We start from the raw sequence: 18,256 nt of genomic DNA, 5'->3' as shown, positions 1-18,256 counted from the left end.
GACACTTTTCTTGTAGTGACATATTGTATCTTAAATTTCAAAATCTTGCATATTCACGTATTCGTATCGCACTCATGCTAAGTGTTTAAGCTTCATACCGCTCGTGCTCTCTCTCTTTGAAATCAAATTATAGCCTCACTTTTTTTAGTCTATTTTGTCTCACGTAATTCTTTGGTCGTTTTTTTTAGAAATTTTTATTTATATATATTTTTATTTATTTTTACTTTATTTAAAAGTATCATTTAAATGGAAATGCTAACAGGGGCATGTGACACTCTTCAAAGGTTTAAAATAATAAGTTTTTATAAAAATTGTGTATTCAATATATTGAAAATTGAAATATTTAATTTTTTTTACAGAATAAATTCTTAATTAAAAATTTTAAAAAGTGTACCAAAACACTTGTTAACAAAACCTTTATTTAAAATGAAAAGAGGTAGTAGTTGGTAATAGGTCCCATATATCTATAGTCCTCAAAGGTAGATCCCCTAATTAATTGCGTTAGTAATGATCTTGTTTATTTTAAGTTGGAAATATCCATCAAAATAGATCTTATCTTATATACTAGTGATAATTTTTGGAAAAAAAGAAAAAGATTCCATATATCCCTTTCATGTTGAAACTTGTCAAACAAAAATGTAAAAACATTCCCTTTTTGTTCTCAAAACTTGTCAAACAAAAATGAAAAAAACATTCCCTTTTTGTTTCAAAAGTCCTAAAGTGCAAACATGTGCTATCTACTAACTTTTTGAGCTTAATCTATCATCCAACCGTCCACCCTTTCTCCTTTTGTTGGTTACTAATCAATTCTTTGCGCGTTAAGCTCACTTTCACAAAATTGATTAACTATTTTAATCTAAATTTTTTTACTAGTATTCAATGCCATTTAAGGTGAATTTATCCAAGCATAAAAAAAAAACTCCTTTACTTTAATCTCATTTAAGATTAATTAAAACTAATTTTATATAATTAACTTTTATAACAAAACCAAACACTCCAACATTACATTGATTCGAATGAAACTAATCTCAAATATCTTAAACAAGGAATATTTCACGTTCGAATCTTATGAATAAAAATATTTTTTGATAGAAAGATCTCACTAAAAATAATCAGATAAGTTACGTAAAAGAGATTAGTTATCAACAAAATCGATCGATAATTCTCATCAAATACAATAAATTGTTGCCAAAAAGATAAAAACATGGATTAAGATTAAGAAAGAAAATACATTGTTCCCGCGTTTTCCGTACTCAACTCCAAAATATTATTTGTCTTTTTTCTTCGTGCGTGCAAGTTATCGACAAATTTCAACACATAAACATTTCTTCGTAACTCGCAAGTAACATTTTGTACAGTTGTACTATGTTGTAACAACTCCATTGTTGTTTTTTAAGATCTTATATATATAAGCAACTCCCCCCCCCCCCTTTCAACCTTGTTTATTTTCTCTTTACTTTCTACATTCCTCTTTTTGTGAATAGTAACAAAATCGATTACCACCTTCCAACATTTGGCATTTTCATCTGGGACGCGTTTTCTTCTTCATTAAGCTTTCAAAGGTATGAACTTTACTCAAATCTTCATCTGGGTCTGTTTCATTTCACTTGTTCTTCAATTTCATCAACTAGGGTTTCTGTTTATGGCAATTAGTGTTTTTTTTTTGTTTGTGAAGTTTTCAAAGATATGAACTTTACTCAAATCTCCATCTGGGTATGCTTCATTTTATTTCTTCATCAATGTCATAACATGGGGTGTCTTGTTTAGTTGTTCTTGTTTTATTACAATTGTGGTTTTCTTAAATTTGTGAATGTTTGCAAATAGCTATAATTTGTCGAACTAGATTATTGTATTAACACTCAAACTTATTGAGATTTTGCCTATTAAGTTTATCTATTTGTTTTCAGATAGTTGCACCCATTATCATAAATTAGGGTTTTACTTTACCAAACAGGAGAAACTTGTGGTTTCCATCCCTCAAAAAGTGTTTTTTCTTTGCTTAACCCTCTAGTTCTCATAGGATAAAGTCCTCATAATCCGGAGTTTGGCCGCTAAGTAAAGTGGACTAAAGATTGTTCCTGTCAGGATTGGAACTCAGTATTTATTTTTATTTTTTTGAAATATACTCTCTCTGGAATGAAATATAAGCAAAAAAAAGGCAGTTGGGAAGTTGATGTATATGGACTAAATTTTTAACCACATACAATGACTTTTTAACCATAACTTTTGCTCTATGAAGCACAAACACCGGAGGCGGAGACGACACTGACATGTCGGCACCGATAAAATTTTGATAAAATGACATAGTAGTTCAATGTAATCACAAGTGTCGGTGTTGGACATAGGACACACTTTCAATTAAAAGTGTTGGTGCAACATAATTTTTGCTTATATTTCATTATGGAGGGAGTAAGTAGTTCTTATTGGAAACTGATACTGTTTTTTTCTTTTTTACTTATTTTGTAACAAAGTTTTGTTTAATTACAGCAATGGGAGGCTGTATGAGTAAGACCCCTGAAACTCGATCTGATATCAACCTTAATGTTGAAATGGCAACTGAACTGAGGTCATATGCGGCTGCCTGCAAGCATGACGCAGATTTGCAGTCATTCGACAATAACCTTCAAGCTCGAACAAATCAGGTCATAAATACTCTTGCAGTTGGAGTTGAAGTTCGATCCCTTTCATTTGATTCCCTCAAACAAGTAACAGAGTGCCTTCTTGAGATGAATCAGGAAGTTGTGAAGGTAATCTTAGACTGTAAGAAAGATATATGGAAGAGTCAAGAATTGTTTGAGCTTGTTGAGGAGTACTTTGATAATAGCTTGAAGACTCTAGATTTCTGCAATGCTTTAGAGAAGTGTCTGAAGAGAGCCAGGGACAGCCAATTGCTTATTGATGTGGCTCTTCAAAAGTTTGATGAGGAAACTGTGTCGGGAGACAATAGCTACGTGAAGACATTACAGGAGCTGAAGAGTTTTAAGGCCGCCGGTGATCCTTTCACTGAAGAATTCTTCCAAATATATCAATCTGTTTATAATCAGCAAGTACTCATGCTTGAGAAATTGCAGCTCAGAAAAGGAAAGCTTGACAAAAAACTAAAACAAATCCGTACTTGGAGGAAGGTGTCGTTTATCATATTTGTAGCCACAGTTGCTTCCGTTTTGATCTGCTCAATTGTAGCAGCAGCTGTTGCTTCTCCACATGTTGCAGCTGCTGTAGCTGCTGTTACTGCTATCCCAATTGGTTCAATGGGAAAGTGGATTGACTCACTTATGAAGAACTATGAAAATGCATTGAAAGGTCATAAGGAAGTAACTATCTCAATGGAAGTTGGATCCTATGTAGCTATAAAGGATTTGGACAATATCCGGGTTCTAGTTAATCGACTTGAAGTTGAGATCGAGTCTCTAAAAACGAATGTGGATTATGCCATTGAGGAAGAAGGAGCAGTGAAGGTTGCAATAGAAGAAATCAAGAAGAGGTTGGGAGTTTTTATGAAGAATGTCGAAGATTTAGGAGCACAGGCTGATACATGTAGCCGTGACATCATAAGAGCAAGGACGGTGGTTCTACAAAAAATTGTTAAACTTCCTCACAAGTGAAGACACCGTTTTTCTGTATTGTCAACCAGTAACTGTTATTGTATAATTCATTTGTTTCTGTTTTTTGTGAAAAATCATGATTTTCAGTTATCATGGGTCCATGCAAACTTAGTTTTTTGTAGTAGTACAATGCTGACTTTTATTTATTTGGCTTATGTATGAAGCTAAGACTTCTTTTCAAGACTCTAGGGAGCTTATGTTTGTAACTATATTTGGTAATGTAACTTCTATTTGTGTTTAACTTGTTTGTTGTTAAAACTCTCTCTCTCTCTTGCTTACCTAGTTCATTGATCTTCTTAATTTCTCTCCCGCCCCCCTCTCTCTGTTTCTTGTTGTGAGTGGTTATTCCAGATTATTTGTCATGTTTGAGTCGTCATGTTCCATCACGATGTTGTCTGCGATGATTGAGAAAAGGGACAGTTGAGTAGCTTTAATTGGAGTAGAAGTACCAGCTAGTGCTCAACTCAAGTACGTTCTGGTCGTCACATGTCGTGTCTGTTACTGTTTCTGAAAACCTCAAGCTACATCTAATGCCTCAACCTGAGAGTAATATCAAATATGACACCTTCAAAATTCCCAATAGTCCTAGTCCATTCTGTTTTTCATGCTCCAGTTGCAAATACAGGTATTTGAATTGTAAATGACTTTACAAACAAGACATGCAGATATGTACACTGTGCAGTGTAGATGATGGCGATCACACATTGTGGTTGTACGTGGAAGGAAACCCTCACATCTTGGATTAGCTTCTTGGGTTGAGTTTGGATCAAAATTCAAATTTTTAGATGATTTAAAGCCTAAATTGTTATGCTCCGGATGTCCAATCCTTGGCAGGGAGGGTGGTTATAAGTAGGGGGAAACATTAGTTTTGTCGTTACATTAGGTCCCAACTCAAGTTCTAAGATACAAAAATAACAAATACTATAACATTTGATCTTATCCTTTTGCTAGCCAAGATTACCCTCAGTTATTATAAATACACGAAGGCGAGGCACTCAAAGTTTATCGATTTATGGCCAATAAGATAATGTGTTTGTGGTTGTAGCGAAAATTAATGTGAAAAACATTCTGGGTGTTGAGACTGGATGTGAGATTGCACAACTTCAAGAGCTGCTACCTTGAAGATATCATGGGTCTTCTATAATCATGCTTTTCGTAGAGTGTAGACCTTGGTTAAAATATTAAATATGTTCGAATAGCCGATCTGGTTATAAAGTAGATAAATAAATGCACAAGAATACAATGTCTGATCGCAAAGTTCTACCAATTATGTATACGTCTCTAACAGCATAATGGCAGCTGTAGTTTCTATTATGCAATGAACTAGAGTTACCGAGTACAAAACTTTCGCTATGCTAGCTCAAGTGTCTGTTCGTTTCAGCAAATATGAGCCGTACTCAATATACAAGTAGAAAATGATTGATTGCATGAATTACAACGATGCACAAGCAGAGAACATTCAAAATGATGCAAAATATGGATATTGAAATGCGAGGCTTTAGAGAAACCAGAAATTTATTAGTAATCAAGCGGTTAAGAAAGGCTTTCCCTGCAAAAGATTTTCTTGGTATTTGTATTTAGATCTCTATTGACATTGTGTTTATAAGGTGAAATTTTACGATTTTCATTTGTGTTTGTGTTCAAAGATCATTTACTGCTTCTTCATAGGTTCAGCTACAAATTTTCATGTTGGCATGTCCCCTGTTGTAGACAAAACAACTATTATTTGATCCTGAAGACACATATAACAAGACACTTATAATTGTAGGTTCAAAAACCATGCATTTGATCCTGAACAACAGAAGAATACTAATCTTTCCAATTCATGTATCTTACTGAAAAACCATATTATAGAAATTGCAAAAAAATAATGAGTTCAATAAATATTAGAGTAACTTGCTTCATTTTTATCTTGGCCTTTTATCTTACATATCAAACAAACATTGCCGTTTAAAATAAATAATTGCAAAAAGAAAATGAAGAATCGGATAAAAAAAAAAAAACAAGAAGAAAGGTCCCACCGAGAATTGAACTCGGGTTACCAGATTCAGAGTCTGATGTCCTAACCGCTAGACCATGGGACCATTGATGTTGATAGTTACATTTGAAATATATTTATTCATTATATCATTTTGCTTATATATGTAAAAATTGATTTAAAAACACCATTGACCAATCATGGAATATTGTAAAGAAAATGGTCAACTGAAGTTGACTTATAGATTACTGGATATTCCACTCTCGTCACGTGTTCTTCATTCTTCATAGCTTTACTTAAATTCTTCACACGGTGACAGAATACTGAGCGTGAGTGATGTGGCGAAGAACAATAACAACCTCCACCGTCGCCACGTCAGCTCTAAAAAAGAATAAGAAATGGGACGCGATCGTCATCGGCGGTGGTCATAACGGCTTGATCTCCGCCGCTTACTTAGCTCGCGCCGGCCTCTCAGTCGCCGTCCTTGAACGCCGTCACATCATCGGCGGTGCCGCTGTCACGGAGGAGCTAATCCCTGGATTTAAGTTCTCTCGCTGCAGTTACCTCCTCAGCCTTCTCCGTCCTCAAATCATAAGGCACGTAACCACATGCACCCTTCGAATTTGATATCATACCACTATCTATGAAGCACTGACACGAACACGACACTTCAACATCAATAATAATTTAACACCAATAATAATTTGAGAGAATGACATGAGAGAATTGTTGATTACAAGAAGGAACACAACAATACTTATATAATCAATGAATTAAAAATGTTATTTCTTGTTGATTAAGCTAATTTTGTGTGTTTTGCTGAATTTGAAAATGAAAGAGAGTTGGAGTTGAAACGACACGGGCTGAAGCTGTTGAAACCGATGGCATCGTCGTTTACACCGTCACTGGATGGGCGTTACTTGCTATTAGGGCAGAGTGATGAGATGGATCATTCTGAGATTTCTAAGTTTTCCAAAAGAGATGCTGATGCTTATTTCAGGTACAATAATTCTTGAAATGATAATTCCTGATTAGATTAGTCATTTTGAATCTATGAAGGACTGAACGAAAACTTAACACAACACTGACACTGGCTATAATTTGAGAAAATTACAAAAGTGTATGTAATAACATGGGTTGAGACAATGAGACATGTCGGTGCCACTGAGTTTTGAATCAGTCAATTTAATCCTGCAATTTTCAATAAAGGTGAAGGATTAGTAATCGATGATTTTCAATTTCACTAATCATTTTAGAAGTTAAGGATCATGTTGAGTGAACTACAATTTAGTGTCCTACTGAATTGGTGATTTACTGTTTATTCAGACATCAGTGAAGTCTTATATATATTGTTTTGTTCTAGTAAGTAAATAAATTTACATGAAACTGAAGAAAGAAAGATCCGGCTTTTTTTGGCAAATGCTATTGCTTTGAAGGTTTTGATACCATTGTCTACAATGTTGAATTTTTAAACTGATAATGTAAAAGGGAGAAAAAGAAATGGTTTTTTAATAATATTTCTGTTGCTGATTGTTTTGGTTCTAAAATTTTAACAAAACCAACTTGACATTTTGTTATCAATGTCTTATTTAGTGCAATGTGCATTTGATTGGACTGCCTTCTCTCAGCAATAGAGTCTTTATAAGACGTAAAAACGGATTTGTTGCTTTAGGCATGGCTCTGCTGCATTTCGAAGTTTCTAAAGGCCGAGTGTAACCAAACAGTTATAATGGTGTTTTGATTTGAAATAGTTCAATTGCATTAATTAACATGAACACTTTTGTTTTTATCGTGTTTGTAATTGTAGATATGAAGCTCAACTCCAGAAGTTCAGTAAGTTACTAGATTTCGTTTTGGATTCGCCTACCCCTGAAATTCTGCATGGCAGTGCTTCTACAGTTGACTTGCTGAGGCATAAATTGCAGAGATCTAAGTTTTGGGCTCAGTGTCTGGGGCATACTCTCTCCTTGGGTCAAAAGGGAATGGTGTAAGATCATCTCTCTGTTGTGCTTATAAGTTTTTGGAACTGCAAATCCATCTTCTGGAGGATGGACATTGTCTTAAAATCTAAGTTTTAAGAAAATGCTTGTCCAGGGACTTAATGGAATTATTACTGTCTCCAACCTCGAAGGTCCTGGATAAATGGTTTGAGGTTGTTACCTACTTAATTATTGCATAATAAATTTGGTATATAGTATCTTCAATATGTTAATGATGTTATGTTGCATAGATTATTGCACTTAATTTTTTGTCTAACTTATTCAAGTTTGTCTATAAACTTGTAATAACCTAAATCAAGCAAGATGACTCTGGAGGATTTTTCAACATGTTTTTGATTACTGAAATCAATTAGTTTGTTTATTACGTTAATTTCCTTGTGTGGCTCGGTAGTTTTCAATAATTTATTATTTTTCACAGGTACAGACTTATGAACAAATGTTAAGCATTTTTCACTTAAACAAAGAATAATACATTATTGAAAAATAATATTTATCGATAATCTTTGAACAAGTGTTCCCTTCAATCTTCCTAATATTTATCGATAATCTTGGTATGCAGTCAAATTTGTTGAAGGGAACACTTGCAGGAGATGCTATCATTGGGAGTATGGTAAGAGTTTTCTGTTTTATTTAATTTTTTTTGCCGGGTTTACTCTAATATAGTTAGTGTCGTAGTTAGACATGTTTTGAAAGAATGCACACTTATTCAAAAACAATATGCTTTCTAATTCATTTGCTTAGATCCTCAATATAATGTGCGACAATATAGTAAACTTGTATCTTCCTTAATTCTTTTGATTGTCACTTTTTTTTTTTTGTACTGGTACTTATCAGCCTGTGCTGCCAATCTTTTTCACCCTATTTCATGCTCTTTTTTAATTCTCTTTAATAGATGAACATCAACACTCCTGGAAGTGGATATGTTTTGCTACACCACATAATGGGAGAAACTGACGGTGATCGTAATATTTGGTCGTGAGTATATCTACTCAGTTTTGTTTAATTGATTTGGTATTGAAACATTGTTATTGCCAATTTTAGGGTTCACAAGTCAGGCAAGCGAATATGTTGGTCTCAACCAATTATTAAGAAATTATTTGTTAATTTTAACTCATCCGTATGTAGGCATGTAGAGGGTGGTATGGGTGCAGTATCCTTAGCTATATGTAAAGCTGCTAAAGAAGCTGGTGTTCATATTGAAACAGATAAAGAGGTTTGTTTCTCACGAGCCCTATCCTTCCTTATAAGTAGTTGCAAGATTTCTCGCGAGCCCTATTATAACATTGATGTCTTATTTAGTTTTTCTACATAAAAGTGCATTTAACGAGTTTTCATTTATTTGATTTAAAACTGTTGGTCAGAGTAATTTTTTCTCCAGCATTGTAATTGTTATCTATCTTCGTTTTGGTCTCTCATCGTTCGATACTGAAATAGGTTTTAAAGGTGATGGTGGCAGAGTCTGGCAGGGCAAATGGAGTGAGTTGGCTTGCTTCCTGATTTGGCTTTTAACATACAAAACAATTTATTATAATATTCTATCGTTAATTATGCTTCACTGATGATTTTGTAGGTATTGCTGGCTGATGGGACTGAAGTGCATTCTTCAGTTGTTTTGTCTAATGCAACTCCTTATAAGACCTTTATGGTAAGCAGTTTTAAATTTCATGACATGATTCACAATAATTTATAATACTTGCCAATAGTCAAATATTAAGTACTTGAATGCTGGTTTTGTCTGGCAGGAACTGGTACCTCGAGATTTTCTTCCTGTTGAATTTCTTTGTGCAATTAAGCATTCCGACTACAGTTCTGTAAGATACTTTCTGTCGAACATGAAATTTTTATTTTGAGGAAAATCTTTGTGTACATATTTCAAGAATATTGGCTTTATGTTGTTTTTCAGCATTTTCTTCTGTTGTGCAATTTCCCATTTAGGCATGAATATTTAGTTTTTCTTGTTAATGCTGTAATAGTTTAATTTTTTTTTTTTTTTTTGTACTTACTATTGAACAAAGCAGAGTAATGCCATGAAAGTTTTTATTGTTAGGGGTTGCTTTTAGATAAACAACAAAAACAACCAAACATAGCCTTTTCCCAATTTGGTTGGATAAGTTATACGGATCAGATAATAGCATAATGTGCTATCATAAAACACATAAATGAGAGAATTTAAATCCAAATCCTTCTTACTGGTCTTGCCGGCACCTTAGCAAATACTCCCTCCGTCCCGGAATAACTGACCCATTTTCTAAAAAAAAGTGTCCCAAAATAACTGACCCATTTCAATTTTCAATACAACTTTCATCATTTCCAATACAATATAACACTAAATAATACTACTTTTATCATTCTCAATACAATATATTCCACTTTCCCCTTTATTTATACATTTTTCTTAATCTGTGTGAAATGAGCCAAGGGGTCAAATAAACTGGGACGGAGGGAGTAATGTTTTTGGAAGTAATTTGTGTTGAATGGTAAAAGAGATTTTTCTTTTGAAGAATAAAGTTCTTTGAACCATAGATCATTTCTCTGGGAGCATTTCAAATGTGGCATTCATAAATCCTTTGGTTAAATAGAAATTTTCTGTTTGCTTGGACTTGTCTTGTTTTATGTTCTTGATTCTCTCATCATTTGGAGCAGGGAACAACAAAAATCAATGTAGCTGTTGATAAGCTGCCTCAGTTTCCCTGTTTCAAGATAAATAATACAGAAGTGGGTGCACAACATACTGCTACGATCCATATTGGTTTTGAAAGGTATGCTAATATATGCATCAGACCTTACTTATGCTGAAAGACAAATCTTTTAACTTTTGTTTGGATGCATTGCCATTATTTATTTTGAACCATACATTTGTAACCTGCTATTTTTACTAAAGCAAACCCAGTTGACACTGCAGTCAGTAGGAATGTCAATAGGGCAGATCGGGGACGGGGGAACTTCCCCGATCCCTGCCCAGTCGGTGAATTCGTTCCCCATCCCCGCGGATCCCCATATTTTTTGTGTCCCAAATTAAATCTGTATACACTTCCTTCCTTAGTTATTTCACAATAATTTTCTCAAGATAATGGGAAACAACTAAACTACCAAATATGTTATATCAAGCCTTAAGCACTGGGGGTGTCAAATGGGGATTTTTCAGAGCGGATCCCGCGGGGATTCCCCGTTCGGGTCCCCAAATTCGTGGATTTTATGCGCCGCGGGGACGGGGTGAAATGTTCCCTCGTAAGCACTTCGGGTCGGGGATCGGGGAAGTATCCCCCGCCCTGCGGATTCCCCGGCCTATTTAAAATACTCTAATACCCTTACATTTTTAAAAAGTCCAATCATGTATGCGAAGGTTTTTATCTAAAAATGGCTAATGAAGAAGTTCAATCATCCAATGATGTTCCATCAACACAAGAAACTCAAATGACTCTGAATCAGACAAATATGGAAAGTCAAGAACGCGAAGTTGTTCGTGAGCCCAGTGTAAGTCCTAACAAATGAGAACTCAAATCTGATGTTTGGCCCTATTACAAAAGGCAGAAGATAGACGGTGTATTTAAGGCAATATGGAAATATTGTAAGAAGAAACTTGGTGGTGAGAAAGGAAATGGTACTACTTATTTACGGGACCATCTTTGCATATGTGCAGCTCGCAATAAATGAAGTCCAACACATGCCTTGCTAAAATTGTCTGAAGTGCCGGGAAAGAGTAAAGAATCATTCGTGAATGGAACTTACACTTTTAGTCAAGATTTTTCTAGGACTGGACTTGCAAAGATGATTATTCTTCATGAATATCCCATCATGATGGTTAACCATGTTGGTTTTCGAAGTTCAATACATTCTCTTCAACCTTTGTCCAAGATACCTTCTTGCAATAACATGAAGAATGACATCATGAAGTTGTATGAAAACGAGAGGACAAAGCAGATGAATTCACTTGGTAAGAATAAAAGTCGCATTGCGATAACTACTGATATGTGGACTTCTAGCAATCAAAACAAAGGGTATATGGCTGTCACAGTTCATTACATTGATGAAAAATGGAATTTGCATATCAGGTAAATATTCTAATTTAACATGGTTAATTTATGTATTGTTTACTTATGCATTGCCTTATGTCTATATTTTAGGTTCATTTATGTGCTTGCACCACATACTGCTGAAGCGATTGGTGATTATTTGTCAAAATGTTTGTTTGAATGAAATATTGATAGAAAATTGTCATCTTTAACCGTTGATGATTGTAGCACCAATTATGCTTTGATTGATTATATGATTAATAAGATTGGACCTGTGTCTTTTGTTTTGAATGGTGAACTGTTTCATAACTTTGCATGCCATCTTTAACTATCAAGTTTAAGATGTGGGCACAACAACGCATATGAAACAATTCACCATTCAAAACAAAAGACACAGATCCAATCTTATTAATCACATAATCAATTAAAGCATCATTGTTGCTACAATTATCAATGGTTAATTTTGACAATTTTCTATCAATATTCCATTCAAACAAACATTTTGACAAATATTCACCAATCACTTCTGCAATATGTGGTGCAAACACATAAATGAACCTAAAATATAGACATAATGAATCTTAATTATAGTATGAAGTAAACATCACATAAGACAATGCAGAAGTAAACATCGGATAAAATAACAATGTTAAATTATAATATTTACTTGATGATTCTATTATGCAAATTCCAATTTTCATCAATGTAATGAGCTGTCAACCATATACCCTTTGTTTTGATTGCTAGAAGTCCACATATCCGTAGTTATCGCAATGCGACTTTTATTCTTACCAAGTCAATTCATTTGCTTTGTCCTCTCGCTTTCATACAACTTCATGATGTCATTCTTCATGTTATTGCGAGAAGGTATCTTTTACAAAGGTTGAAGAGAATGTATAAAACTTCTAAAACCAACATGGTTAACCATCATGATGGGATATTCATGAAGAATAATCATCTTTGCAAGTTCAGTTCTAGAAAAATCTAGATTAAAAATGTAAGTTCCAGCCACGAATGATTCTTTACTCTTTCCCGGCACTTCAGACATTTTTAGCAAGGCATGTGTTGGACTTCTTTTATTGCGAGCTGCACATATGCAAAGATGGTCACGTAAATGAGTAGTACCATTTCCTTTCTCACCACCAAGTTTCTTCTTATAATCTTTGCATATAGCCTTGAATACACCGTCTATCTTCTGCCTTTTGTAATGGGACCAAACATCAGATTTGAGTCCTCTTTTGTTAGGACTTACACTGGGCTCACGAACAGCTTCGCGTTCTTGACTTTCCACATTCGTCTGATTCAGAATCGTTTGAGTTTCTTGTGTCGGTGGAACATCAAATGATTGAACTTCTAAAATAGCCATTTTTAGATAAAAACCTTCACATACACACACAAGGAAAAAAAGTTAAATGGAAGTTGGACAATAATAGTAAGCTCACATACATTCAGTTCACAAAAATAGTAGCCTTAAATCTAATCATTCACATAATCTATAAACATCAAACTAACTCAGGTAGTAAGAAAACAGAATCTAAACATGAACAGAATTTCGTACCTAAACATAGTAAGCAAACAGCATAGGAACTGCATAATTTTAACATATTCTTAACAGCATAATTTTTTTGGACATGAACTGATTTTAACATAATTTTTTTGGACATGAACTGCATCATTTTAACATAATCTTAAAAGCATAATCTTAAATGCATAATTTTTTTTGGATTTGAAAGATACAAACTACTCAAAATTTTAACAGAATTATTTTTTTGGACATGAACTGCATAGTTTCAACAGAATCTATAAACATCGAACTAACTCAGAGGTAATTAATTATAAGATTAAATTCGAGATTGAGAGGAAAACTTACAGATTTTAAGACAGAGAGCGAGTGAAGAGGCCAAGAGTGAAAATGGGGGCCAAGATTGATATTGAGATTGACAAGGAGGAGGCTAGGATCGAGAGGCGTGAGATTGAGATTTGAGAGGCCTGAGATCTGTGATTGAGATGGAGATGCTGAAATGGGAAAATGGAGGCGCAGCTAGGGTTTGTGTTTCTCCAAACCCATGAGACTGAGTTTCTCCAGTAACAACTAAAAACATTATATATTTTTTTCTAATTTTTATTTTATAAAACCATATGAAAAGTCCAAAAAACCAATAGAAAATAATAGGACTTTTAAAAATGCAAGGGTATTACTGTATTTTTAACGGGGTCGGGGAATCTGCGGGGCGAGGGATGCTTCCCCGATCCCCGCCCCGAAGTGCTTACGGGGGTAGATTTTGCCCCGTCCCCGCGGGGCAAAAAATCCCCGAATCTGGGGCCCCAAACGGGGAATCCCCGCGGGGATCTGCTCTGAAAAATCCCCATTGACACCCCTAGCTGTCAGCAAAAGCATTTTAGCATGTTTAGGAATATATAATGGACAGAGATTGTTTTGGCATACCAACATTAAGAGACTTGCTACTATTGTTGTACTGGATATTTTATTCAGTTAAATAATGGAAATTTTGAGATTATTCCCATGGTCAAGTGCCAGCGTTATACTTATGTGATATTAGTAATAATAGTTGAAACTTAGCTATTCCTTTTATATCGATTGCTATTCCAGTATGGAGGAGATTATATCAGCTTGTCAAGATGCTTGTAATGGCATACCATCACAAAGGCCTGTGATGGAGATGACAATCCCTTCTTCATTGGACAACACCATATCTCCACCTGGTATGACATCATAAGCTTCAACTACCCTTCATCTATTTCACATAGAGAAAATAGGATCATTTGATCTTGTTCTTTTAGTTTGAAACCTTCAGTATGCAATATCAAAGTTGTCGATGGTGAAGGCCAAAAATCCTCCATATAAACATGCAATTGTGGCCTCTGGCAGTTGTCAAAAAATCTGCCGCGCCATTATATCATGGCGGTGCCTTGGCCGCTATTTAACAATATTGACCTATATCACTGTAGACCCCAATTAATTCTAGTTGAACCCAGTGGATTCACTTAAGGAGAGTCAAGCTCCTTTTCCACTTGCACCAATCGGTGTTCGTAATAAAGCGGAGTATCAAATAGATTAACCTGTTTTGCTGTTTCTTGACTAACTCCTTTTAGTTCAATTCTCATATTTGATTATTTTACAAAGGAATCCCATATGAAAGAAAATTCGAGAACTTCACCTATAATCATTTGAAATATAGAAAGCAAACCTGCGACAAAAATGTTTTTCACGGAGACAGATTCTTTTAGTCATGGATCAGAGGAACACAATACGAATGGTGACTATTAAGAATTAGTCCAATGTTTTATTACATGTTCTTTTATTGAATTTGGCTCCTTTTTCCAATTTAGGTATGCTTCATATTTATGTATTATTAAAATAGTGTAGCAGTCAACATATGTGCTGTCTTGTAGGTAAGCATGTCATCAGCTTATTTACGCAATATACACCTTACAAACCCTCAAACGGTAGCTGGGACAATGCTGCATACAGAGTAAGTTGCACTTGCACAAATGATCTTATATAATTCATTGAATTGTTATTTTCTGAGAAACAATGCAGTGGTAGTATATCTTTCTGATCTTGTTTTTATGTATTCAACTCATAAATGAATAGTCCATGATGTTCCTCTATTAACCTCATTATTGAATTCTCTTATTCATTCTAGCATGGGTAATTTGTTGTTTGGAATTTAAAAACAGTTGCAGCAATTTGTTTTAATTGTCAACTGTAGGAATCATATGCACAAAGATGTTTTAACTTGATTGAAGAACATGCGCCTGGCTTCTGCTCATCCGTCATAGGTTATGACATGCTAACACCACCAGATTTGGAAAGGGAAATTGGACTAACGGGTAATCTACAAAATTAATCTGTATAATTAAAGACTAACTCTAAGAATTTGACATGGTGACATTTTTATGGTGTCCTTTTACGAAAGTGCCTTATTGTGAATAACATATTATAGTTATTGATTTATCACGTTTTCTTTTTCTATATTTTTTAGATGCTTCAAACTTGCATTGTTTTAAAAAAAAAAATTGATATAATTTTCTAAAACGTATCATAGTTTGTAACTTATGTAGCAATTAAGTGATATACTAGATTATTGATAGTGTATTATAATAAGCCTTTAGATTATTGAATTACATTTTACAGTATGAAGTCTACACCTCTTTTGGCCTGGGAAAAATGATCAAGAGAATCTTCATGTAGAAACTTGAAACTTATGTGACAATTGGAAGATTATACACTATATTGACTATTAAGAAGTTTCATTCTTGCTTTTTATCTTGACTGCACCAGTTATTAAGATTTATTAAAACTCAATACTCATGTTGGTCATGATTTGAGATGATTTTAGTGAATAGGAAGATAAAATGTCACATGCGATATGGCTTATAGAGTAGTTTCCTTATTTGACAATAGGTGAACGGTCTCATGGGATTATATAACTTATTTACGGTGCAAACCTAATGTAGTGGTTTTTGCAGTTCAACATAGTTATTACATTTTATTGGTTGATTTGGTTTCCCATGTATGGTTGAACAAAAGGTTTGAACCAGTTTGTTAAAAAAAAAGGTTTGAACTATGTGTACCTCATCAAACAATGAATGCTAAACCTTGAAATTTTTAAGTAAATGTGCATGTTGAATATATCTGGATGTGAGTTCAATTTGTCTGTCCTTCTCCATGGTCTTAATCATGTCATTCCAATAAGATATGGACAAATGACAACCGAGCAAATCTTCAAGAAAGCAAACAAGTGTTTTGCTTAGTTAACTATTTAATATGATATGATATCATTACCTCAGCCTTAAATTTTATGTCAGTGGTTTAGCATATGGTTTCATTTTTTTGAAATAAATTATGTGTCTAGACTCAAACTTTCGAACCGGTTGCAAAGTCTAGTCAAACAAACACGCACTCTAGACATTTAGTCTTGGCTGCGAGGGACTGTGTTGAGAGACTCATATTCAACAGTGATATGAGACAATAGTTAAGTTAGAGATAATATTCATCCCGCAAGTTAGCTTTTGGTATTGTTAGAACCATTTCCAAATTCTAAGAATATGTAGTTGAGACAGCTGGGTTGCTAATAACATGGTGCAATCACAAGAAGCGGAGTATTGTGAAACCATCCTTAAATTTCCTGTTAAACTATTGTGTAAAAACTATCGATTGCTTTGACTTCCAAGAGTTTATTTGGAAGTTCTCCGTTGAAGGGTAGTGCCATGTTAGGCACAGGATTATTAGGTTATTATTTAACTAAACTTCTTCGTTTCTTAGTAGTTACTGTCAATCCCAATCATATTTAGCCTAACTTGGCAAGGGTTTCTCTATTCTTCTGTCTTGGACTCATCATTCATATGATAGAACTAGGTTGAATATTGTCCTCTTGATTTTGCATTATCCTTTGATTGCTCTTTTTGCTTTCAGCTCCCATGTTTTTTTCAATTTAAAAATTAAAAAAAGGAAAATAAAAATGACGTTCCTACAGACTCTTTTTGAAGTTCAATATTTTACTAAATTAAATTATGTTCAATTTTTCACAGTCTTCATAAAATCACATGTTCTGTATTGAAGTACAATATTTTTATATTATTTAACTGAAATTAGCAAATGTGTGCAGGAGGAAATATCTTCCATGGTGCTATGGGTTTGGATTCACTTTTCTTAATGAGACCTGTCAAAGGCTGGTATGTTTGTTTGGTACATGAAATGCTATAGAAAATTCCATATTTGGCATAAATCAAAATGATATTGTAGGATAAAGAAATGTTTTTTCCCTTTCTTTTTTGAATAGGTCAAATCATAAGACACCAATCAGAGACTTGTATTTATGTGGAAGTGGATCGCATCCTGGAGGGGGTGTCATAGGAGCACCAGGAAGAAATGCTGCACGTATTGTTTTGCAGGAATTTAAGAATCGATATTAATAAGATTTGTATTTTTGTATCTAATCTAATCTGTCTATTAATTACTTTTCTATGTAATCATCAACATTCAGGAAAATATAATTTGTGTTAAGAAGCCAATGTGTATGGTGTAGTTGGGTTAAATTTTAATATGATACTGTAATATGACAGTGACATTGTATAGTATAGAATAATATCCTATGTTCTTTAATTACCGAATAACAGAAAATTCTTAGACTAACAGCTACTTATGCATTTTTTGTTGTTGACAAAAACAGCTACTTATACTCATAGATCGAAATGCACAACATTTGTATTTGTTGGCAAACAAGCACAAGACTTTATACTTTTCTGATTTTGCAATTTGATGCGCAACAGAACGCATTTGCATCTTTACCCTCACTGACTATATGTATAATAATGTATGTATGCATTGCAGTGCTTCTTCACTAACTATATCTGTAGCCACAATTTTTTAATTATAGGGTGATAGGTCGCCATATGTCAATTGGTTTATGGCACAATTAAGTGATTAACACCAACTATGTATGCATGCATTGCAGTGCCTTGTGATACATCTCAACATGTGTATGATTGTATGTCGTAGATCCAAACTCATGTCTCGTGATTTCACATAAGCTACAAAACCATCTACTTGAACGTCGAAAACTTGTCATGATTAGGAGTGAACATGAAAATTTCATCGTTCAACCAAACAAACACTTAAGTTCTGATTACTTT

The 18,256-nt window shown here is 34.1% G+C and overlaps 1 protein-coding gene, 1 non-coding gene and 1 pseudogene across 5 annotated transcripts; 2 read left to right on the top strand and 1 right to left on the bottom strand.

Moving 5' to 3' along the window:
• The first annotated feature begins 1,445 nt into the window (after nucleotides 1–1,445).
• LOC146953480 (UPF0496 protein At4g34320 pseudogene) lies at nucleotides 1,446–3,846 on the top strand (annotated as a pseudogene). Its single transcript, XR_015010450.1, has 2 exons — nucleotides 1,446–1,562; nucleotides 2,488–3,846. The product of XR_015010450.1 is annotated as a UPF0496 protein At4g34320 pseudogene (transcript).
• A 1,771-nt stretch (nucleotides 3,847–5,617) lies between these two features.
• On the bottom strand, nucleotides 5,618–5,689 carry TRNAQ-CUG (transfer RNA glutamine (anticodon CUG)). The gene has a single exon. It is a non-coding gene; the product is annotated as a tRNA-Gln (tRNA).
• A 61-nt stretch (nucleotides 5,690–5,750) lies between these two features.
• Nucleotides 5,751–17,756, top strand: LOC146953478 (uncharacterized). Of its 3 annotated transcripts, XM_085710192.1 has the most exons (16): nucleotides 5,751–6,179; nucleotides 6,422–6,583; nucleotides 7,391–7,570; nucleotides 7,678–7,735; nucleotides 8,143–8,193; nucleotides 8,476–8,558; nucleotides 8,709–8,796; nucleotides 9,018–9,059; nucleotides 9,154–9,228; nucleotides 9,326–9,394; nucleotides 10,227–10,342; nucleotides 14,208–14,320; nucleotides 15,011–15,090; nucleotides 15,331–15,451; nucleotides 17,230–17,296; nucleotides 17,404–17,756. In XM_085710192.1, exons 1-16 carry the CDS (start codon nucleotides 5,920–5,922, stop codon nucleotides 17,534–17,536), a joined length of 1,698 nt encoding a protein of 565 aa, XP_085566318.1. In that variant the 5' UTR covers nucleotides 5,751–5,919; the 3' UTR covers nucleotides 17,537–17,756. The 3 variants fall into 3 exon arrangements, with proteins under 3 accessions (XP_085566318.1, XP_085566324.1, XP_085566332.1); XM_085710198.1 differs by lacking the exon at nucleotides 14,208–14,320 and having other exon boundaries at nucleotides 5,777–6,179; nucleotides 14,988–15,090; XM_085710206.1 differs by lacking the exon at nucleotides 15,331–15,451 and having other exon boundaries at nucleotides 5,777–6,179.
• Nucleotides 17,757–18,256: the final 500 nt, after the last annotated feature.

This window comes from Medicago sativa, chromosome 1 (assembly GCF_051527215.1).
Source record: "Medicago sativa cultivar Bolivia chromosome 1, Bolivia_mono, whole genome shotgun sequence".
In the NCBI taxonomy this organism is placed as follows: domain Eukaryota; kingdom Viridiplantae; phylum Streptophyta; class Magnoliopsida; order Fabales; family Fabaceae; genus Medicago; species Medicago sativa.
Note: the sequence above shows the minus strand (reverse complement) of the source record. Positions and strands in the feature narration are given on the sequence as shown.